Source organism: Colossoma macropomum, unplaced genomic scaffold (assembly GCF_904425465.1).
Source record: "Colossoma macropomum unplaced genomic scaffold, Colossoma_macropomum, whole genome shotgun sequence".
NCBI lineage: Eukaryota > Metazoa > Chordata > Actinopteri > Characiformes > Serrasalmidae > Colossoma > Colossoma macropomum.
This window is the reverse complement of record NW_023494799.1, coordinates 33,059,543-33,085,464: the sequence shown is the minus strand read 5'-3', so window position 1 is coordinate 33,085,464 and position 25,922 is coordinate 33,059,543. Positions and strand designations below refer to the sequence as shown.

Sequence of the window (25,922 nt, the reverse complement as noted above, 5' to 3'; positions counted from 1 at the left end):
TACAAGAGCAGTCTTGCTGTTTTATGCTAAGCAACTGCTACATGCATGCAAGATCAAGCCAGGAAATAATTGATCAAAACGGTTTGTGCTTTTGGTTCTACAAGCACAAACACCAAATGAGTATAAACTCATAAACCAAAAGCCACTTCCGTTTCAGAATTTTTCTTGCATGGGAGAGAAAAAAAAAGCCTTAATGCATCTAACAGAGTCTACTGTAACCACTTCATTTGCTAGTCAGGAAAACAATAGTGAATAACATGCATGTGGATTTTTGTGGATTTTGGAGAAAATGTGTTTTACTGTTGTCATGCATTCCTGCTTTGCCAGATCCATTACGACAAATTTCATAACTCAGAAATATTCCTGATATCTGTCTCAAACTTGTATGTGTACTTCCAACTTTTACATAAGTCAGCGAGGTCATTAAACTAATTGAACATGTAGTTTAGTATACTTAATTTACAGCATATTGCATTCCTCAAGAGAGATCTAATCATATTTTAGACGGAAGCAAACATTGTGTTATATTAGCAATACTGCCTGAGCGGGGACTTAAACCCATTCTGGACTGTATCATTACCTTCTATGATGATGACCTACTATGTTACATCAGCTCCACAGAGCATCACATGAATCCTTTTTTTTTGCTTTTACAATAACTCAGACTTGGTCTATCAAGTTATTAGTGTCCCTTATGGTTGACAGTATGTTTGTTGTTATTCAGAATAATCACATTATGCAATGTAATGCTTTCTTAAAGAGACATCATCAGTTCTTTAGTGGTGAGGTTTCCAATATCGTGGTGAAGCATGCAAATTGGAATTACCCCAAGAGAACTGAAACTATAGTAGCAGATGATAAGCCTGTCACCTCAATAAAGACATGGATGCAGTTTGACAGAAGTTTTGTGGTTGTATTTATGGAAAAGATTTGGGTGACTATTGACTTCTCATGCTTGCTAGCAACATTAGCCCACACACATTATATCCAGCACTAACCTAAAGAAGAATAATTTGGATACAAAACAAGTCTTAACTGACTACCTTACTTCCTGGGGTAAGTGAAAAATTGTGTAAATTCGATTTCTCGCCAAACCACTCATTTAATATTTCATGCAAGGCCCTAAACATCACAGCAATTCTGTATCGTAGGTTCCTGTTGCTATAGTAATGGGCTACAGTGGATCCTAGGAGCCATCATGATGGGGTGTAGCAGAGTCTAGTTACCAAAGTAATGAGGTCTAGAGACTTCTAGTTACCGTAGTGATGGGGTAGAGTGGGTTCTGAATGGAGAGCAGCAGCACTTTGTTTCCACTGTTGGGGTCATCTGCATTGGTAGGCCGGGTGATGCGTTTGCTGGTAGAGTAGTTGAAATAGGCCTGCTGTCCCGCAATGTACACGGCCTCGTTGGAGCCACATGCCACGCAGCGGTCAGCGCTCTCCACGTCCTCAAACTCCACCAGTGCCTGCCTCTTAAATGGCATCATCATCACATAGCTGCAAGAGAAGAAGAGGGATATACATAAGTAATGCACTTTGCAGAGAAGCATCCAGTTTCAGGCTGGAAAAGAGCTTGATTTTCTCATATCTTTTAAAGATAAAAGACTTAAGTATAGTCTGTCTGAAGGGGACAGTTATGGTGCTCTACTAGGTCATGTTTCTCTATATCTTTTAATTAATTTTTAAATTCCACTTATTTTTACTTGACTTTGCCCTCCTTTATACAAGAGGATTATCTCCTCAGATGTATATTCTAAAAATGAATGACTTGTACTTAATGGAATTTTGACAAAAAATCAAATAAATGAAGCATAGTCTCTGACTTCTGCACAGTATGTAAGCACTTACAGTAAAAGACCCATAGTTACAAGCATAGCAGTTAAAAACGTATATAGGCTAACCCTCTCACTCTCCACATATCTGCATTCATTAGAATATAAAAAGCTAGAACTAGATCACTCTTACTCTGTGAAGCATGACGAACAGGAGCTCAGATGGATTTTGAGTGAGAGCTGGTATGTTCCACATTGTTGATAAATGAAGGCTTACAGCAGTTTGAGGGCTTCTAATATGCATTTAGGCTCTCCTTCACATTTGAGAAAGCTTTATAAAACTGTTGAAATCTGCATGAAATCATTCTTGATTATACTAAATTGCACAGCTATCAGTCATTCTAATGCTTCAAAAATCAGTATCAGACTCTACAAAATGATGGACCTGACAGCAAACATGCCTGTGCTTTCTGAACATCTAAAATACCACAGATTTTTCTAAAGAATCACATAACAGAAGGAGGGCATTGAAGGGTATTTGGCAACGCAGTTCAATTTATTTACATCAGTACAATCACTGCAGAAAGAGACGATTTTCAGAGCAGTGCAGAGTTCCAGAACAAAAAGACTGCCAGAGATTCGAGGTCCTGAGATTAATATTCAAAAGATTATTACACAAAACTGAGAATGCCACAGTGTTCTCCTCTTTGGGTGAAGAACACTATTCACTGCCTTCTTATCATCTGGTATCCTAGATTCAACCTGCTTACATTAACCTTGGCTTATGCAGTGTTTAGCATTCTTTAAATTCTCTCAGTGAAAATACAGTTCTGCAAAGCACTATAACTTTAATACAATGTCACAGCAGACCCCCCCCCCACCCCCATAAGATGTTCTCATAGAGTCCTTTGTCGATGTTGCCACTGGCCTAAAAATACCCTGATGCGCTACTCTATTTCTGCTCAGCTGCACCGGAAAGAAGCACTGGGTCTAATCACAAGCTATCTGATACTTCGGTAGTATCTTCATACCACACTGACCTTAACCAGCATATTTGACAGCACTGCTGATCATGTGATACTGTAACGTTTCATCACACAGTACCTCACACTAGTTACCTCCACTTCCTGTATGTTTCTGTATCTCCAGAAATTATGTGAATAATCCTAATTTCAATGTAAAGCAGTCTTTGATTTGATAGACACTACATGAATACTGCATAGCTCAGTTATATGAATTTTGAGTAGTGCAGTCACTGAACATTTCAAAAATTATGCTAAAACTTTTCATGCACAAAATGACTGATTACGATGTTACACTATAAAAGAGAGTTACAGGGAAAATCCACTTTTTTTTTAAATTTCTGCAGAATTAAATGTTTAAGATGTAAACAGTCAGAGATGTCTGCTGTAAAATCCGCCATTCTAGAGAATCATACCAAGTCAGAATTGCTCACATTGGTGGTGATAGGAACCAGATGTCTGAAGTGTTTAATGCAGGGGTGGCAAATTCCTGTCCTAGAGGTCTGGATTCCTGTGCAGATTAGTGATTTTTCCCGCTTAAGCACACCTCATTCAACTCATCAGCTCATTACCAGATTTAGCTGGTGTGCTAGAGAATGGAAAACACCAAACTCTGCTAGACTTTGGCCCTGAGTTTCCCACCCCGGTCAAATGCCTTTGAAAGCTCCCTCACAAAAACTACTACATGTAATGGTCACAAATACATTGCCTGATGCCGAAAACACTCATTAACAATAGTTTAAGACACAGATTTTCTGAAAATCATTTAAAACATCCTCTACACAAAACAAACAAATATGGCAATGTTCTGCTAATTTTAGCACACAGTTTCTATTTATTTGTGGGTTTAACATGCTGGTAAAAAATAAAACATAACCTTTGAACAGCCCACATTTTATGCTTTTTTTTTTCGCTGGTCATTTTGGACAGTAAATAAAATGGCTAAATTTGTGCTGTGACCACTGGTTCCTAATAGTGAATTCATCACCATTTCCTGTGTGCAATATAATCAATTCTCCATGTGGAATATTTATATATATAAGATTTTTTGCTTTTCTATTTATAATGTTTATATTGTTAACTCCTCACCATTCCCATGTGTAATAAAAATCAGTACCCCATGTGAAATTTCTCTCAAATATCTTTAAAGTATAAATATTTTGCTTTTATTTATTTAAAATTCTTTATATTGTTCATTTTTGTGAAGAACAGAGTTTATATTTTTATATTTTTTCTTTTAGTTTTATATATTATATCTATAAAGTTACAAGTAACAAACTGTAAAAACCTTGTTAAGTAAATTACAAGGTTAATTACTTGCTTGTTTTTACTTGCTTGTTTTTTTATCTCTTTGCTGCTGTAACACTGAGAATTTCCTGTTGTGGGACTAATAAATGATTCTTATATCTTATCTTATCTTATGTTATCGCCACCATTGTAAAACCAGAACATCTGTAAAATCTGTAATCTGTAAGAGTCTGTGAATTTGCCTATAACTAACTTTTCACATCAAACCATTTTGAATTATTTCACATATCAGTGATTGAATTATGGAGAAACTTTCCACTTTTATGTGCCAGTGTTTAGATCAGTGGTCACCAACCTGGTCCTGGAGATTTACCTTCTTGACATTAGGTAAAGGAAGGCAGCATGTTAGATGCAGGCTAGAAATAAATTCTACAAGAAAATAGATCTCCAAAAGGAGGGCTGCTGACCACTGGTTTGGATCTTTAACTATGGTTCCCCTCTGGATGCTCTTTTTATAGTTCTAGTTAACACAGTGGATGCTTCCCACAAATAGTAATAAGCTGAAAATGAACAGTGACTGGCCTAAATACTGACATACTTCACAGACCCCTTCTCCTTCCGTAAACCAGAATGATCTTAATGTTCTCACAATTCTATAAATAAATACAATCAAGAAAGTTCAATCAAAACTCAGCACAGTAAGGCTTAACTGAAAGTTTATAAGGACTAAACCTTACAACTTACAGATTCAGAAGTTAGACACACAGAATCCAATTGATCTAACAGGATTGCACTTTCCAAAAGAGCACAAAGAGACATGAATGACATTCTTACATGATGTTACCTTATGCTCTTCTTGTGCTCCACTTTAATTCATTGACTTTGGAGTGAAAACACCCATGAGAGCTTGTGGTAGATTGAACCAGCCTAATGCTGTGGAATATACACTGCATTTATCACAACCTTATTAAGAGTTAATTGGTATTCATTACATCCAGCAGGCACTAGCTTCAAAGGACAAGAAATATCTTTCATTAGGAGTGGTCCCTCAATTATTCATTTGAGAGCTGAGTTTATCCTGAAGGTTAATAAACCTTTCTCTCAAACTTCACTAACAGTATATCAGTATAAACATAAGCTTTACAGCACCATTACCTACACTGTAGATTTTCTCTTTGACTGTATAAAGTGTTTTATGGCTTTAAAGGGGCTATAAATATTTAAAATATCTCAGTTATATTAAAGATTTGTGACTTCATAACTGTTAATCAAAGTTATATTTGCAAAATGTATGGTATACTTAACCATGAATCAAACACAGTTAAAAGGGAGAAAAACCTGCTACCTGATCAGGACCGTGTGGGCATTTCAGACCACTTGGTGACTGATGGTGGTGTGACCGCAGCAGCGAAAACAATCCTACAACAGTATCTTTTTTGTAGCAGGTTAGGTTTTGAAGTGATGGGTAATAAAATGGGCCTAGACTATACATTTTTTTCCAATTTTACCACTAATATACTATTATCAGAATTACATATAAAAACTCAAAAGACACGTAGATTCACCTTTGGATAATCAATAAAACGGCTATAGCTGCATTGCAGACAATGTGACCCAGAACTCCCGTCACCACCACTGTAAAGAAAATCGAAGTCTGTAAGCTTCTCCACAACGAACCACTTCACATCAAACCATTGAATTATTTTGCATATCAGTGATTGAATTATACAGACATTTTCCACATTAATTCCCCTTGAATGTGTCAGTGTTTTGATCAGTGATCCCCAACCCTGGTCCTGGAGATCTACCTTCCTGCAGAGCCTAGTTCCAACCACAAACTGCCTCACCTGCTCCAGGGAATCTTCTTCCAAGTCTTTGATTGGTTGAATCAGATACAGTAGTGCCAGGTAAGGGGTAGTTGGGTTTTTAAGTACTGGGTAATGAAGAAAAAAATTGCCATAACCTATAAAACTACTTAGGACCAACTAAGGAGGGTCTGGTTTGTGTGGGGCAGGGCTGTGGCCCCTTATTCTGGTCAACTAATAACCAACATGCTTTTTTAATTAGACATTCAACAGAAAATTCATGCAGGTCCCTGTAGTTAAAGCTGCACTGAAAAAGATTTTTTTCTGTTAAAATTGAAAGAAAAAGCATCACAAAAAACAAGCTAAAATATGTTGTGCGTGTGTTTCTACAAGTCGCTGCAGTAAGTTAAATCGCTGACTTTATCAAATGTTATTAACATTCATTGCAACCCTACAAGCTCTGCTGGTACGTGTCTTCTTAATAAAAATAATGTGTGGACGTGTTCTACTTCACTGATTGGATGGAAAAACACCTATGATTACTGTCATTGTTATTACAATAAATGCTTATGTAACATATATTTATACATGTTATTTTCATTGTCTCATTGTTATTATCTGCAGGACAGCACAGGAAACCGCATTTCTTTAACCAAATCTTCCTAAAAATGCCAGCAACTTTTAGGTCAACTCTTGTCAGTAAAAACCAGTTTAAACTGGACCACACACTGAACTGAGCTGTTTCAGTCTTAAAGGGGCCATATCATGGAAAACTACATTTTCCTGACTTTTTTTAATAATCAAAGAGATTGATGTACTATGAGCTCATTGACATACAGTATACCAGTCCTAAAGGCATAGTGAATTAAACAGGCTATTTTTGGTAAAGAGATAAACACACACACACACACATTTTCTAAACCGCTTATCCTTCCGGGTGGCAGGGGGTGCTGGACCCTATCCCAACTGTCATTGGACGGCAGGCAGGATAAGAGATAAACAGAGGTTCGAAAATGATTATGTATAAATGAATTATGACTGGTTTTGGTGTATTAAACCTCAAATACTTCATAAACTGGCCGGAGGGAAAACAATAAAATGTAACAATACTGTAAGATATGGTCCCTTTAATGCATAATGCAGTCTGAGAAAGTTTCCTGTGGCTCCGGACAGCTCACTAGCTAGCACGCTAACTTTTATACTCTGAAATAAATGCAGCTGAGACTGTCTCAACTTGGCCAAGAACCACTTGCTTTGATAAGAAGAGTCTGGTGAGAAAAAAGACTGTTTTTGTGTGAGATGCTTGATCTCTTTAGATACACTGATAGTGAGTTCTACTGGTGACCTGGTAGCATTTATCTCGGTAAAGAAAACTTTGCTTCTCTTCAGACTTACAAAACATACTTGCACAGAAGTGTGTGCTTTCCTTATAGAGGTAAAGGCATCCATTATTCAAATGCCTGTAGCATATTTTAATATTTTAATTACCAAATTTTCATTGCAGCCCTACAACAATCAAGAAAATAGGATGACAATCCCTTTAAGTGTACACACATGAAGTAACGCAGTATGCTTTAGTACAGTATAGTATATCAAATAATTTTTTACCATATGTTTCCAAACTTCTCCAAGGCCTCCACCAAATCAGCTTCCACCACTGATTCACAAAGCCCCCGAACATGGACCACGGGAGATGGGGCAATCCTGTGGGTCTCATCCCCGTTATCCTGTAAGCCAAGAGAGGAGACAGTTTAGCAGAGAAAACATAGCAAAGCACAGAAAAAGAGGTGCTCAACATTAATACTGTAGAGTACAACTGACGGAAACTGTTGAGTTTCAACTGAGGACAGCTCAAGAGCATCAAAGTGGAAAAGACTCTGCAGAGTGATGTGCGATGCATTAAAAGCTGTACAAAATAGTTGGTTATGTAAAAGAGTATGTGGTGAACCCTGCAGGGAAGAAAAACTGCATTATGGGGCATGGCCGTCAAACTGAAATCGTAGAAGAAAAGAAAATGACTACTAAGAGCACAAAAAACTACATTTCCCATGACTACTACATGCCTCACTGCACTACATGCTTGAGTCACCATCTTAAAATTGCAATCACCAAAATGACTCATGTGCATATAAAATTTTAAAATGTTATTAACTGCTACAGTACATGAACAGCTAAACGTGCCAAAAAAGTGTGAACAATGATGCACTGCTAAAAATGTAATCAGCTATAATCATCAGCATAAAGTTTACAAAACCATTTTGTGAACGTATTATAAATACTGCAGTTATCAGTTTCCAGCATTTATTTCCAGTTGATCGTCACAGCAATTACAGACCACATAAGGAGCCTTTTTCACCCAGCTCTCTTGTACTTTGCCGCATCCTTCGAGAAAACGCTTTTTCACAAAAGCACAAGCAGCTCAGAGGCAGCCAATTATGTCTCCTTGGATGTGTAACGCTGAGTGGCAGAGGAACGGGCCGCGGCATCGCTGGCTTTCTGTCCCTCTGAAACGCAGAGCTCTGCAGTAATGCGCCTTAGAGCAGTCAGCGGCAGCTCTGCTCTGCTTTCTTACACGCATACAAGCACCACACGCAAATGCTAAGCAAATCAGCAATGAGTCAGTAGCGTTCTTTTTACAACAAGAGCAGACTGCTTTACTTTCATCTCTTTATGTCAAAGAAATTTCACCCTCCCTACAGGCAGACTAACCTAATTCAAAGGTCACATATGCTAAATTTGGTTGATATGTTGCAACTTTAAGTACTCCTGGCTACAGGCCCCACATTACAGTATTATCATGATACCTGAGCCACAATACGGTTTTACTGCGGTAAGTCCCACGGAACACAGAGTACAACATTAAAAATGTATATGATACTAAAATTATTATAGCAAACATCCAGAAGCCTGAATGAGAAAAAGACAAAAAATGCAATAAAACACTCACTCAAAATCACATATTAGACCTGTCCAGGAACTGTCTGGGCATGGCCTAATATTATGAGTGATACGGGCCCTACACATAGAAGTGGTGTTGTAGAATCTGTGTCCACAACTCACTAAAAACATTATTTAGCTTTTATATGGCAATGTCTTAAAAAAAGGAGATAAAAAAGCGAAGGTTCCTTTCTGTTGGATGTACAAGCTTTCGCTTGGTTGTTAGCTTTCTCTCTGTAAGTTTCCTTGGCTCAAACTTAGAGATACTAAATTTTTTAAAGCTGTGTGGGCAGAAGGAGCCACATTAGGCTTGTGGCTTGGTAAGGGCTGAAGACTGGCTTACGAATGCATTAAACAAGATTAGGATTGCCCAGTTTACACGGAAAGAGGAGAATTTTGGCAAAACACATCGTCCATTTAGTGGACACTGGAAAGATAATCACAGGACATACTTTGTACATGTGTATTGTGTGCCCGCAAGAGCAAGATTAGATTACTTTTTAAGTAGGCTAGGTATCGCAGCAGATAAGCAAATGCTTATTTATTTGTTTCTTTTTAAAAACACACCTTGTACATTTAATAAAAGACAGCACAGATTATTTACACTGATTTTCTACATATTTAGATTTGCTCCAAAAAGTCAGAACTGTACACTGATGGTGATAGAAACCACAAGCCTGAAGTGTTTAATGCTCCTAAAAGCAACATCACAGGAAGCTGTTACATGAAATGGTTAGAAATGTGCTGCCTGATGCCTGAGACATTGCTTTGTTATAACTTTGAGATTGAGGTTTTGGCCTTACTTTTAAAATCCATTCGTGGAGAAGTGATGCATGCAGGGTGTTGTAAGGAAATACGGTACCCAAAGAAAATGTCTTTTTTCAGATTCACCATTAGTTTATCATTATCAACACTACACATTATCACTTTTGTATGTTCACTGGTGATTTTGGATTTTGGATAGCAAATAAAATGACTATATTTGCACTGTAGACAACCCCATTTGCCACCCCAGGTTCCTATCACCACCACTTTAAATGCATCCAAGTTTGTACGTTTCTCTACAACCCATGTGTCAAACACAAGGCCCATGGGCCAGATCAGGCCCGCCACACAATCCTATCCGGCCCTCAAAAGTATTTCAATTTTCTATTAATATTAGCTTGTTTCACAGTGCACTGCATTACAGTCCCCAGCATGCAGTGTAACGTAACATGCTCTGACTCTCCTACCCCAACGACAGTCTATGGAACGGCGGTTACACCTCAGTTCTACACAATTCTACATAATTCCACACCAGTCATATCACCAAACACACTAGCTGCATTTCAGCTGCTGTTCAATCAATATAAACACTCAACATCAGCTCAGAAATTGAGCCCAAGTCTTGATAAACTTGCAGCAAAGAAAGGATGTCAGGTGTCTAGTTCAAGCAAACAGGTAGGCTTAAAAGACTGAGCTACTGGGGACATTAAAATTTTGAATATTTCAAGTGTCCATGTAATGTTTCAAGGTCGGTCTGTATTTTACTGTTAAAGTTTTTTCATATTTTGAATACACAATGGTCAGTTCGGGTGATAGAACAACATTAATTAAAAATAAAATAAAAACATTTTTTTCTCTGGTGCACAGATTTGATGAGATTTTTTAATATGGCCCTTTTTAGTGGTTGAGTTCGACATCCTTGTTTTACAGGGAGATTCACTTGAAAGAGGCCCCAAATATTCTGTTGCAACTCCCGTTAGAATGAAGCAATCTGAACCAAAAAAAATACACCACATACCTTGACGTATGTGTTATGGATTGCATTACATGCGATGCTGGAAGTGATCTCCGTTTTCTGCCAGACACATGAAGGGGTTTGGGGGTATGCACCCAGATGTTTCAAACGGAGGTTAAACGTCACAACAGCTGTCCGGTGCCTACCTCATCGCTCTAACACGGGGGCATCCCGGCTTGTTCGAAGCTCCATATACTGAGGAGCACTTTGCATGTTGTTTCAGTCAGATTGCTTCATCCTAGCGAGAGTTATTACAGAATATTCAGGCCTTCTTTGAGTGAATCTCCCTGTACAGAGAACCATTTCACATCAAACCACTCTGTGTAAATCTCAACAACTGCAAAATGCACAATAATGCAAAAAATGTGGATTTCCTTTTGAACAACCATGTTTATTCAGAATAATTTTCGATGTCAGGTGAGTGCAATATTAGGAGTTGCCTTGGAGTCTTAAGCATATCATCCACTACACTATCCAACTATTCCTAACAGTAACTCCACTGACAGAAGTCTCACCAGGAAAAAACAGCACCATCTTCTGGATTACGCATAAACACATTTTGGTAATCTATTAGTCTGACAATGACAAAAAACTAAATAACAAAATATTGTGGCCCTCTGTGCATAGATACTATTTAAAAACTCAAAATGATATTACATTGTATCTCCCACCCTTACTGCTTGTCATCCACTGTCAAACTGCTATAAAAAAACATTTCAGGTCTAAAAATTTCAAGTCTAATTTTAATACCCGTTCCAATTCCAACACTAGATGCTTTCACCACTAAAGATGGAACGTGTTAGGAGTTTTAGTCTGCTTACAGAAACTCCCTCTGCAAGATAACATTAATTCCTCAAATCCTTCTGACAGGAAGGTTTCATATTCAGTCTCACATGAGCTTCTGTATTAAATTGACTTCTATGTGATGGATGCACCGTCTTGCTGTGGAAAAAGATAGGATCCAATTCTGACAGACTTTATCTTATAATAGTCTTGGGTGTATAAACATGAGACCCTAAATGGGGCCTGAAGACGGCTTTGGCAAAGCTATTATCCTCCAATTACAGAAGGGCATGAAAAGTCAAAATCTTAAAATGGTTTGCGCCTCACAGAAAGAGCCGGAAGAATTTGGAAGGAGGACAGGACAGCTCCGGTGTACTACTAATCTAAATTATAGGACATCCAGGAAGATATTTAAATAATGCTTAATTAAACAGTTCCCAGCCTCTACTAGTCCATCTGCACATCTCAGAAAGTCTCCAGAAAGTTGGTAATTAGTTAAACATCTAGGCCTGCTTTGTAGGTTTTTAGTTCAGAGGGAGTTTGAGACAGGTAAATGCCTGCAGGGCTTTTCCACTGCCAGAAGATAGAAAGCCTCTTAAAATTCAGCGGCACGCTCTCAGGGCTGAAATGCTGGCTGAATTCTGTTCTAGAGAGGAGAAGTTGCTCTTGTTCTTGTCTCCAGCACCCCCCAACCCCCATCCCCGTCAAATGTCACTTCTGTCTGCGGTTTAAACTGAGCATCTTCACCTTACTTCACACCACAGACTTTCAACACACTCACCCCAGCAAATCACAATAATGTCTCACTTTTCTTTCTTTATCTAGCGATCTCTCTTCCTTCATAGTCTTTTGTTTATTTCTTCTATCAAAAGGCCAAATTTTATCTGACAGAAAGCACTGAAATATGCTAACCATCAGCAAGCACTTGGTCACACATGTACTGACCACTTTATTAGATGTACCCACCCTTTATCTTTTATCTGTATTAATTTTATTAAGTCCACTTACCATATAGGGGCACTTTACAGTTCTACAATTAATGATTTTAGACCTGTTTCTCTGTATAATCTGTTGCCTTGTACATCAACACTCAGGACCCCCACAGGACCGCCACTGAGCAGGTATTATTTATGTGGTGGACTATTCTTAGTACATACGTTAGTGGGTGTCAACCAAAAATATCCAGCCAACAGCGTCCTGTGGACAGCATCCTGTCACCACTGACGAAGGACTAGAGGATGACCAACACAGCGTTTAAACACTCCAGCAGCACTATTATATCTGATCCACTTGTACCAGCCTAACACACACTAACACACCACCGCCATGTCAGTGTCACTGCAGTGCTGAGAATAATTCACTACCCAAATAAGACCTGCTCTGTGGTGGTCCTGTGGGGGAACTGGCCATTGAAGAATAGGGTGAAAGTGGGCTAACAAAGTATGTAGAGAAACAGATGGACTACAGTCTGTAACTGCAGAACTACAAAGTGCACCAATATGGTAAGTGGAGCTGATAAAATGGACAACAAGAGTAGATACAAGGTAGTAGGAGAAGGAGATACGGCAAAAAAATCATATCACAATATTTAAAGACGTTTTCACAACGCATGATACGCATCACAATATTTTGACACACAAACACAACACACTAGTTGTGCCAAGTTTAAAAAACGGCCATTGAAAACTCTGAGCACAATGATTTTATTCAACTTTTCACACACTTTTGTCACAAACTGTTTATATTAATCCCAGACTGCAGCTAATAATCCAAAATGGGCTGAAATACTATGTTATATTATACCACAGTATAAGATGAGAGATGAAGACAGAAGCTGGGATGCACCGATGTAGGAACTATCAGCTAATGCCAATACTAATAACTTTTTAAAGTACATATCTGTTTATGCCAATGCTGATGGAAAATGCAGAAATTTAGAGTAGATCCACCGGGATTAGCATTATACAGAAGTGCGACAGGGTTAAAGTACAGTGGAATGGGGCTCCTCAGTGGCACAACTGAGTGTTAGCCTACATCCAATTCATGGCTCAGAGTCCAAGAGAGATGCAGATAGGATGGAACTTCTCCCCGTCACTCAGCACAATGTTAGTCAGTGCAAGCGTTTGTTAACTGGCATAACAGCATTAACAGTTAGCTTTCTCATCCAAGCGCACTGATGTGTCCAAAGATTAACTGTAGTTCAAAAACATGTGATGGCATGTGTCTAAAAGGAAGCACGTGCTCGCCCTCAACCTCCCATCCTACAGTATTGTGTGGTGAAGAACGACCTAGTTAGCAGGTGGAAATTGCTGACAAACAATTGGGACAGAAAAAGTGTATCAAAAGAAATAAAATACAGACATACCACAACACACTGATGTTCCAGGACATAATAAATGAACTGGTTTGAATTACCGGTCAAATCTAAGCAATGGTCTGAGGGTGATCTTTTTTTTTAACAATGATCTTTTGATGTTGATGTGATGTTGATATCATTGTACTGAAATCGCTATTTGAGTATTCATGGGAAGACAGAGGACATTTACATGCTATCAATTTCAGGAAACTTTCTGTTTTAACAGGACTGTAAAATGTGACAGTGTTGTGAGTATATTCTACTTTGTCCCCTTCAAGCAAACTATCTCTGTTTGTTTCAACTTAAAAGCTTACTTGAAAATTTTAAGGCAATCTGATATTTTCCAAATAATGTGAATGCATAGATTTGTAAGTATAACTCTCTTTTTTAAAACTGTCCACTTTAAAAAACTTGAATCTTTAAGTTTTCTTAAATGAGATTTTAGTGCTCGACAATAATCAGGTTTACTGTCATAACATGGGTTTTCTATACAAAGTTCTGCTAAGCTTTACTAACTTAAACTAATGAACCACTTCACTAGAAAAAATTGAGGTTTTCAGTTTTCTGAATTTTTCTTATTACAATAAACAGTGTGGAAATTTTTAAATAATAAACCATCTTTTTACATTTTTAACCACCAATGCTATCATCAAAGAAGTAAGCCTACAGCCCTGATGGCCAAAGTCCAATTGTTTCCTTTTTGTTGTTACTTTCTGCCATATAATTAACTGGATATACCTTCATTACTCATATAACAGGTACTTGAATATCATCAGAACGTACATCCCTCATGTTTGTATGTGCACATTTTGATACATATTTACTGTGTTTTCTTTCACAAAAAGGAATTCGAGTGGGTCTGCATCAATCTTGCACTGCAGTTAATCTCCATGTTCACCTCAAATCTGGCTGAACTTCGCTGTGTTAGCATGCGCTCTTAAAAACCATGAGGAACTGGACCGTTAACAAAGCTAATTTTACCAGTGACACTTCTATTAATCTGTCTCTTTGCTCTTTATTTTCTCCCCCACCCCAAGCAGCGGCAGGATAGAGCTGTGAGGGAAAGTGTCAGCGGCTGAGGCAGCTTCTCGCTGCAAGCTTCACGATCCTCCCCATTAATCCACCATATAATCCACTGCAGCCAGCTCGGCCGATAAGGCGCAATGTCAGAGGAGGTTAACAGACTCTCCCTCGCTCCTCTTCCTCTGCAAATAGAAGGGGGGGATGAAGGGATGAAAGAGGGATGGGTGCAGGGAGAGAGCCTGGGCAAATAGAGGTGAATAAATAGGCCGATAAATATTAGAAAATGAAAGGCCAAGGCAATAGCGCTGGCTGAGATGAGCACCTGTATGAAAGCAGCTGAAACGGCCAAAGTGTGTGCACGCTACAGAGAAATGAGCAGGTGCCATCATGAAAAAAAAAACCCAGAAAGGAAGTGTGCAACATTTGTTGCAGTTAATCTCAGTTGAGCAATGGCATGTAGGTGCAATATATCTGAAACTGAATTTGATTAGTTCTGACACTATCATGTACAAATGTGCTAAAAAGCACTAAAATGCCCTGATTTGTCCTCAATTATGCTCTTAAACACAAAACACTTCAGCAAAATACTGTACTGAGTAGGGCCGAGTATCAAAATTACTACTGACTATATTACTACAATACTACTGAGTACTGAAAACATCTGTCATTCAATTTCAAATTTCAATACCTATTCAGTCTTATGTATTCAGTCTTATCAGCATCAATGAGCCATTATACTTGCTCAATAATCAAGACTGCTGACTGGCAGTTTAAATAAGTCATGTCAAGTCAAGTCAAAGTTTATTTATATAGTGCTTTGTACAACAGGTGTTGTCATAAAGCAGCTTTACAGAAAAATCTGGGTCCAAGCCCCCATGAGCGTCGCCAATGGCGACAGTGGCAAGGAAAAACTCCCTAAAAGCAAGAGGAAGAAACCTCGAGAGGAACCAAGACTCGAAAGGGGAATGCATCCTCTTCTGGTCGACACCGGATAGCAAACAGCATTAGTATAAAATATTAGAATACAAAACGGGGGAAAACCGGCAGAGCAATGGTTAATTAGATAGTTTGAGCAGCAGCAGCATCATCAGGAGGGTAAGTTCAGTCAGCTCAATGGTGGTTAAAATGGTCCAGAAGGCTGAAATGGTCCAGAACGCTGGCAAGCAGTGGGCACACGATCAAGGCAGAAGAAGCAACAGCATCAGACCACACATTCTGTAAGGAGGTTATTAACGTCAGCACTTTGTGATTAATAATTCAGTCAGCAAATATACCCACTTCCAGCCTTACACTCATAAATGACAAACCCAAGTTTATAATTTAAAAGAAGGAATTGAAAAAAGTATCACTCAGGAATTGGTATCAAAGTCAAGGTATCTGTTGTCTCGCCAGCCACACTTCTGCCTTTTGTCACAGAGTCTGGTGCGTTTTGTCCCTTATTTGTTCCTTAGTATGGCCAATAACTAAGAGACCGCTGATCACTGTGATGTGTACGAACAGGCGATTTTCAAAATGTGGTGACAAATAAAACCACACCTATGCCATATTCTCACCTAGAAGCTATTAAATACTCCAAAGTAGGGCAGGGCGAAGACTATGTGAGGGAAACAATGGCCAGTGTTTTACTGTTTTAAGAGGCAGTACCTACACGGGAAGCCCATTTTGCGGAGGCAGCCCATTTCGCGGAGTCAGACTACTCAAAAAGCATGGGATAACTTCTGAAACATTGGGTTATACCTTCCCTGTTTGAGTGGAGCTTGTCCTGTGACCAAGTGTGAGTGACCAGATAAGTGGCATGTAACTGTACTGGCCTACAGCGATCTCACTTTTTTCCCAACATCCTAACAAGCAGTAGCAGCCTTAAATCATGCCTGCTCCACACAACTACAGCTGAAGTGGTATGTGTGTTACAGTGCTCAAACAGTCATACTTTAGTTTTAGTGCATTCACAAACAACAAAAGTGAAAGAAAGAAGTGGGCTCATGAAAGTTACAGCACTGATTTAAACGAAAGGAACTGAGGTTGCTGTATGTGTGGCATTGGGAGAGTGAGAGAATGCCAGTTTCCCAGGCTAGCTGTTTTTAGCAGCTGGCCAACACAAAGCAGCACTCGGTCACTCGCACAGGACAGCCGAAATGATGTGATTGTAGTGAACTACAAGACGAAACAACACAAAAAAGCACCGACTTCAATTTAAACGCACTTAAAAGATATACTGCGGTTCTTCCACCCCTCAAACTACTGCGACAGCATAGAGAAACCCGAATGTGTGCTGGCTTGTGTAGCTAATGCCTGCTGTTTGTACTAAGCTGATGTTGTTGAGAAACTAAACAGTTCAGCACCTGTAAATGGATAGCCTAGCACTTGTCATCAGAAAGCTAAAAATAATCGATTTTCTTTTCAAATTATGAATAATACAAAAACTGCGCCCGTCCTGTGCGTGTGAGAGTGCTCTTTACGCAGCTGTAAACCAAATTGTATACCAATTGAAAGAAGGGGTCATAGAGTTTCTGACTGTCACCGGAAGATGGCTCCCTTCAGTCTGCGACGAGACCCCTGAGCAGAAAGCATTCTGAGTTCTCCACTTCAATAAGAGTGAATCTGTCATAGCTGTGCAACGTGATTTTCGGCGGCAGTAAACCTCCAACAGCTCAGAGCGTTCGTCGTTGGTTCCACAACACTGGAAGATCTCCGAAATCGCACTGAAAGAGTTGTGAGTTCAGTGACACCCGACATGCTCAATCAAGTATGGGATGAATTTGACTATGGCGTTGATGTTGTCCATAGAGCTGGAGCAGGTTCATATTAAGCAGTTGTGAAATCACATAATAAACTCAATTAAATCATTAACAATTTACCGCATTGTTCTGTAATGATTCACAAGTGAAATAAATCATTTTGAAATCGGATTAATCTTTTGGAATCACCCTGTATATGAACTTCCCATCGGCCATTAGTGTTTTGATTTTACCGTATCTTAAGACATCTCTGTTAGGATTATTGTTTACATAGCAGGTTTAGAAGACAGTGTCTAAATGCAAAAAGAGAGAAGTTAGAAATATTGAGACAAGTTTTTCCACGCTTGCTCAACATAACCTCGCAAAACCAACCATAACTCAAAAGTGCCATAGCCCAGTCCTAGGCAGGCTATTTTCAGTATGCTTGCTCGCTGTCCTCCCCTCTAGTTCAGAGACAAAAACAACCTATTTTGTTGCTTAACCACACGTGGTGACAGGCCAATAATGGTAAGCGGTAGTCCAGATTAGTATCTAGGTTACTGAAAGCATCATGAAGACAGCAAACTAAAAAAGGAGTATTTACACTTTAAACTGTTAAAGTTAAATTCTTAAGTCTTACGTTACTAATCTGTAAATAATTCTATTTCGTACAGAACATTATGCCAAATTAGTCTAAAAGGAATCTTTGCAACTGAACCACACATATTCATTAATCTCAAATAACAAATAAATGTAATGTGTGAAATATATGCAGAAACCAGGGTTTGTATCATGGTTAATACTAATTTTAAAATATATTCTGTATATGTAGTGCATAAAAATGCACTTTATAACACATTAGAATGCAAAATAATATAATAGAAGGCCCTGCAAAACAGCCCCCATTCCCTTTGATGTAGATCAAACCACAGCACAAACAAGAGCACACAAGGACAGGAAAAGGACGTCAGCATTTGCTACTATTCATGCCTTTTCTTATCACTGCCCCTGCGAAGTCTTCAAATACCACTAAGACACTCAGCACTGACCCTGACAGAGGTCAAACAAATGCAGAACTGTAATAGTCAGACATAAAGTGGGCTTAAATAGTATGGAAGAGATGGTAAACATTAAGTAAAGCAACAACGGTATAAGACAGAAAATAAACTGAACATGTGAGTTAAGCTAGGGGCCTATTGCTTCACTTCCTTTGTGGCAGTCAGCAAATGACGCTGCAAGGGACTGACACGAAAAATACAGAAGTGAAAACTGCGGTTGGTTACGTCAAAGTGCTCCATACAATTATCACCTCCTAAATCTCTGCACTACGTCTATGTAGTACTCCAGTGTGGAATTAAATAAAGCAGTTAATACAACCCTGCAGGTACTCGATCACTGAGGATCTTACTACGTCAACTATTTCTGCCTTTAACCTCTTTCTACAGATCCTCTTAGTGGTCATTCTGCTTTGATTCACTCAATTAACCTGAATATTTTTATGTAACCAAATAAACAATGTTTTTTCACTGTAACTCTGTTAGCAGATGGACTAGAACACCGTTGGCTCTCTGTGTGTGAAATGTTGTGTAACTGTATGTTGAGCTGCTACTGAGCAATGAGGGTGATATCAACATGCTATGACCAAATGCCACAGTAGAAAATAGCACTTAAACACAATGAAAATACTTTTGTAACACTTTTAAAATGCATAGTTCAATTGAGGAACCTCATCTGAATCAGACAGAAATTGCATCTTTTCGCTGCTGTGAAAAGGGATAAAGTGATATCTCTGTGCTTCTGTCTCACTTGTTTATAAAGAAAATTATGATAAAAGCCAAAAATCACTAGATTTTTATTCTGCTTATGTTACATGTTACCGTGCTGGGCAAACAAACAAATGGATAGGAATTAGTACTCTCAAATTAAACTATATTTTAATATTAATTAAAATAATCAGAAAGAATCATGTTATTTTGTGTAGTTAATCTGATTACTTATATTTGTTATATTTGCTGAAGCAAGAGGTTTTGTTACAGCTATATAAGTGGTCAAAATAAGCTTCATCAGAATGTACTTATTTCTATTTGGTAACATTTGTTCATCACATCATCTCTCGGCTTCAAAGTGTGCAACATAGCACAAAAGCCCTGGTTCTCAACGACTAATAAAAGTTGCAATAGAGTTTGTAATTCGCTTCGCCCTTTCCGAGTTGGGTGGAAGCTTTGACGTCGCTTGCTCAATGGTCCTCTGGTTGGACCAGAAAAATAGGGCAGAAAATGGGTGGAACCATAATATGGTTTCTCATTATTGTCGTGTTTCCAAAATATTTTAGTTTAGTGTGACAGAACCTGAATATAGTATGGCTCCCGTCCAAGTCCTTTTTCCCTTCAACTTCATAGAAGCCAACGTGTTTCCATATGCCAGCTCAGGGGTCGGAAACATGCAACTTTTTTACTGCCCTGGTGTGGCTCCACATCAGAATTAGATTTTTAGGTAAAAATAAAATAATCATCCTTTGCAGTAAAATAAAGCTCTGCTGATTGTTCAACACAGTTTTAGCAATAAATGGTCTTAAAGGCTGCTAATTCACCTCCCTATAACTCTGAAGATTGGCGTGCACACTGCTGGTCAAACAGCAACACAGACAACAGTCTTGCCTAGCTAGTAACTAGAGACAAAGAAAAAGATTTAAGACTAGCATTGACCATTTTGGAGACTTATTTGCATTTATAAGCACTCAGCTGGCTTTCTGGTATGTTTAGTCTGCAACGAGAAACTGTCAAACACTAAAAGGTCGCAAAGCTGAAGTCAGATTCTTGTTCCACCTTAAATGGGGCAGCAGCTACATTCTGGCACCTCAGGCACCATTTAAGAAGGTTTGATTTTTGTTAAAAAGGACAAACAGGCTCCTCTTAACATTTGGGTTTCCGACCCCTGGACCGGCTTTTAATGCAGAGGGTGCCGGTTGGATTTCTCGCTCATCCAGTTGTGGTTTTGTTATGTGCACGTCACAGAATGTCCGGGCCCTGCACTTCCGCGTTCCGCCTTTTTGCGTTCTGTCAACATTACGTTATCAATTAAAATTTAGAAAATGGATTTTTGACATTTGGGAATCGATTCAGAATCGTCCATGTCGGCATCCCGATGCATCTAAGAATCTATTTTTCCCCCACCCCTAGCAGGGGGTGTACCAAATGGTTCGATAACACACTGTGTTACGTAAAAGTCAAAAGTCTTAGTTTATTTCTTTTGTGTGTGGGTTATGTTGACTGCTGTCAGCAAAGCAAAATGCCCCTTGGGGACAAAAAAGACAATCTAATCTAATAAACTCATAATTCCCAGCCTTTAAGTACAAGTTATTCATTTTTCAGTATCAGTATTTGTATTAGCTTCTTGACAGCTACACATCCTCTCAGATCCAGAGTGTTGAGTTGTCTTCTCACAGTGGAAGGATGGAAAGAAACACCTGTGGAGTTTTTCAAATCTGAAGCAAGAGTGAAGCTTGATTTTCTCACAACACAACTATCTTCAAAGTTAGCTTAAAAAAAAACTGTAAGCCTTTTCAATGAATTTCAAAGGATTTTCAATCCCCATTAACACTGCAGTATAGTCTAGGGATAGGCTCTAGACATATCCAGCTCTAAACAAACCCCGGAAAAACGAAACATTACAACACCTTGCCCTTGTTTACAGCCTTCCAGTACCTCGGTCTGATTCACAACAGCACTTTGCGGTTGGAAAAATCACCCTTGATTCTCTACAACACCAAGCTGAAACAACAAGCACTGGCACTCAACGCTTCTGCAGAAGCAAAGATGCAAGAACACACAGAGCGACCTTATTTCCGGCAGCTGCAAATGAACGTTCAATGCCTATGTGCTGGAAATCCTACAGTGCAGGGGGACCACATGTCAACACACCCCCCCCAATGTACATGAGATCACACTGGGAAGCTTAAATTAGACACTCATGGTCTCACTACTTTTTACGTCACACCGAGAGCAAAAAAAAAAAAAGGCGTCAGAGGCCCAAAGACTGTGCATGCGCGTGCAGGCCTGTGTCTATGGTTTTTTAGCTGTGCTAAAACTGATGAATGACTAACAGGATGTACTCTAATGAGTCAGTGGGGAGGAGCAGGGGTCGATCTTCATTTGGTACATCATTTCAGTTAACGCACTCAGCTCCACAGCAGCCTGCACTAAAAGAAACACAATTAACATCTTCTTTACAGTGCTACAGGCCACTACTGTACTTGAAAGGTTTAATTTCTAAAGAAGTGATTTAAAAGTACAATAGAGACTGAGTTTAGGGAAATTAGGGCCACCAAAAGAAGAAGCCACAAAAACTGAAGTACAGTCTACAGACAAGGGACGAACGAGGATGCCACATATGACCTTCCTCATGTTGCCAACAGGTCACGTCCCATTACTGCCTTGACTGTTACCACAACTCTTTCTTTTCCTTATAATAGCCTTCTTTGTTTAAAACAATGACTTGAGTATTTCATAAGGATGTTAAATGGCCTAATGTTGCATTTACTTATCCAAGCATTCTAACTATCAGTTAAGGCTGCTAACTAATTGGGCTAACTTAGCAACTGTTCTCAAGTGAATGCTAAAGCTTCAGTTTCAAGGCTTTTAAGGACCCTAAACAGAACAGGCATGTTTTCTTGTCAAGGTTTGTCAAAGTTTGAGGTTCCAAAACTTTGTGTTTTTTATTTATATCCATTATAGGGCTGTTATAGGGTTAATGTTAACATGTTAAAAAAATATTAACACCATCCATCCATCCATCATCTAAACCGCTTATCCTTCTGGGTCGCGGTGGGGTGCTGGAGCCTATCCCAGCTGTCATTGGGCAGAAGGCAGGATACACCAGGTTAACACCATTTATGTGTTTTTTTTTCTTTACAATGTTAACACAGTGTCACAGTCTGCTCACACACGTTTTCACAGAATTCATGAATGTAGGCCTCTAATCCAAATATAACCTTTAAATGGTTTTTAAAGTGGTACCGTCAGCACCTTCAGAGGACTACTCTCAACAGTGCTCACAGGAGAACTACAGATATATCAACCAATCTTACTTACCACTACCAGTGCTTTACCACCAAAACCAATATTATAATCAGTAAGTTTCTCCACCATGAATCATTTCACATTGAATCACTCTGAATAAGTCTGTTGATATTTCAAGGAATGAATTATGCAGCAATGTTTAAAAATTGGTGGAATTCCCCTTAAAGAGTAATGGAAGCCAAATGGAAGCCGAATTCGAGGGTGAGCGCATGCAGGGCAGCACACTTGCCAGTACACGTTATTGGAATAAACAGACAGGAGGGTGCAGAGTTCAGTGCTAAACCGCAGGGGAAAGTCGTGCTCCAGCCCACACCAAAAATATCCCCCTGCGTAGGGTGAGGGGCTCCAGGGGGGCTCAGCCACCAAACCAAACACTGAGGAGGTGACAGCCCAATTTGAGCTGGGCGGCCCTGAGCGCTGTCGCTCACGAGCGGAGACGGGCTCTCCCACTGTCACTATGGTAACAGTTCTTTCCTTTCTGGCTCTGAGCGAAGGGTGTTTGAGGGTGGAGGGATGAGGTGATGTTGGGAGGATGCTTGAAAAGCAGTGACGGGCATGTGAGTAATTACCACATTTTCCATATTCATTCATCTGCTCCTGTTCCTGCTTCTGCTCCTGCTAAGAATGCTGATGTAACGACAAGGCATTTACATGCAAAGAGCTCTGTCATCTGCAAAAAAATGTTTCTTTCCTTTCTTTCTGTTTTTTTGTTTTTCCTCTGAGACCCTAATTGGGCCTCTGAATGCAAAGCGCTAAACTTTAAGAGGTCAGGCATTAGACAAACAGGGCTGATGAGGCAGATACGATTCATTATTTATGTGGCCGACAGCGCTGTTTTAAATGCTGCAAAGAAACACGTGACAAATTTTGCTTCTTGGTTGTTTTGGCTTCCAAAGTAAGCTCTTGACACGCATCATAAACATTTGACAGCCTTACTCCATTGTATCATGTGGAACGAAATATAGGTGGTTGAAGCGAAAACAAAAAGAAAGGTGCACAATTCACCAAACAATTTAAATGAGGTGCATCCAAAAATGAAACAAGATGTATTAGGAATTCTCACTCTAACTGTATCAGGTGGCAATTTAAAGGCTGTTTTCATGTTCTTAAAAACACATGTATAAGCACTGAAAAACATACAGTGCTGTGCAAAACTCGTTGACGGCTAATCATTTGTTAAATTTCCAGACAAATTAATCGTTTTTCAAGAGACATTTCTGAGGAGATTAGATAGAAGATAATTCATGTTCACAATGAAGCAGAATGTGAAAACAAAGTAAGTGAAAAAACTTTCCAAAAATAGAGAAAAAAATAGAGAAAAAAGTTTGAAAAAGTTTCCAAAAATAGAGGTCAAAGTAGAGTTTACGGAATAACTAAAATCTGGGGGAGGACTAGCCTGAAATCCCTCCCCCCTTCTAATTTAATGCCCTATAAAGTCCCATCTCTACCTTTCATTTCCTGTGACAAGGTTTTCACATTCCGCACCACCATATCATCTCCCCCCATCCCTCAGTCAGCGTTACCATAGTTACCATGTCAGTCCTCCCACAATTAAAAAAAGAGGAACCAGACTTCCAGCTCCAAGCAAAAGATGCCCAGAACTCCCCTCTTACTACCACCACACACTGAAGGCACAGTCCAAACTGGCAAAAATACATAAATATTAAAAGATATAAAGAACTCCTAACAACAGTGCAGACCACCAAAAAAATCAAGCTCCACTCTGGGTTCTGAAAAAACCCACAGGTGTTTCTGTCCATCCTTCCACTGTGGGAAGACAACTCAGCGCTATGAGTCTGAAAGTACATGTAGCTGTCAAGAAACAGATTAAAAAAAAACAAAATTTGCAAATCAAACAAAAATGCTGCAACCTTCACATCACTGAATGTGTTTGGGATTACTCTGGATTGTGAGTAGCAGAAAATGCAATCAACTTCTAAGACTGAACTTTGGAGGAGTGGACAAATATCCCTGTAGATTCCTTCTGAAAAGAATGGAAGCTGTAATAAAGGCAATGTATAAAAACACTAAATACTGAAAAATGAAATTTTATATTTCATTGTTTATGCTTCTATGTAATTTCCTGTTAAATATACGTTGTGTATTTTTTCATGATATTTAAAAAATAAATAACCTGTACTTAATAATTGTTTTGACTGGAAATTTAAAAATGAAGGGTGCTCTCTGACTTTTGCACAGTACTGCACATGAAAAGCTTAAATATGTGATAAAAAGATAGACAGATAGACATACAAAAAATGTCCAGAAAGAAATTTGAGAAATACCTGAGCTTAAAGCTTGAAATATTTTAGCATTTATGAACAGCTTGTGTCAGTATTTGCAAGTCTGTGCGAGTTGTTTCTCTTACAGTATATAAAACTGTAAGAGAAAGCACTTTTGCTATTAATTTTATGTATTTATTTTTTTAAACCATGCAGCATGTTAGCTTTACCTACAATTTCCATCCAACAGCAACAGTTTAATGAAAGTGTTATCCAAGGAATGCTAATTGTATAACATGTGTTAGGAGACTCTATGTAATTAGCAACATTAAACACTTCAGTTATAATATATAGGGATAGTTTGACCTTCAAGGAGTTTGTCAGATGTTTTCATGAGGTGAAAACAAGCCAGGCTCCACTCCCTTCATTTCTAGAGAAAAATCCCTAAGTGTTCACAATGGCAGGTCTGGGTCCCACCGACAGCAAAAAGGTAAAGAGTGTGCGGGGCAGGTAGCTGGTCTGGGGGATGACTGCAGGTGTCAGGAGGAAGGGCGAGCGTGCTTCATGACTGGAGAGGATGGATTGACACTGACATGCAGTGACATGGCAATCAGCCTCCCAGGCTCACTGGCGCAGTGAGCGGGAACAGCTTAGACAACCATGACCATCACAGACAAATTTAGCCTTTTGGAGAAAAGCGCTGCACTGCAACAACCTCCTCTCTCTTTATCGGGGGGGTCATCCGGTCAGCTTATAATAGGAAACGTTTGATTAAGGGCATAGAACAGGGCATAGACTCCGAAATAAAGATTATCAGGTCATTCCGCTTTTGCTGCATAAGGACTGAAGCACCACATTAATCAACTCTCATCAGTTATACTACATGGTGGGAAAATAAAAATGAAGCGAGTGCAACACAAAGAGAGGAGGAAGCAGAGAGGAAGTAGGAGAAGCCTTCCCAATGTAATGTGTGTTGAATTTTTTTTAAACGTTTTCTCTGACAGTGGTACGGCATAATTCCAAGTGGATAGTGGAGTTGGGGGTGTGGGGGTTAAGGCTACAGCTCATTGGCTATATAGTCACTATATACCACTAGCGTTGTCACGATTCGTCAACCAAACTCAAATTACTGATCACAAAAAAATTCATTTAAATCTCTGAATGTTCAATACTCGAACAT

General features: G+C 39.1%; 1 protein-coding gene across 1 annotated transcript in view; it reads right to left on the bottom strand.

Annotated features, from left to right (window-relative positions):
• LOC118818836 (heterogeneous nuclear ribonucleoprotein L-like) overlaps window positions 1–25,922 on the bottom strand; it is an 83,983-nt gene that overhangs the window by 30,583 nt on the left and 27,478 nt on the right. Inside the window, exons 2-3 of the mRNA XM_036586334.1 lie at window positions 7,455–7,573; window positions 1,259–1,496 (exon numbers count right to left, since the gene is read on the bottom strand). Coding sequence (XP_036442227.1) covers window positions 1,259–1,496; window positions 7,455–7,573 — 357 coding nt within the window. The remainder of the gene's footprint in view (window positions 1–1,258; window positions 1,497–7,454; window positions 7,574–25,922) is intronic.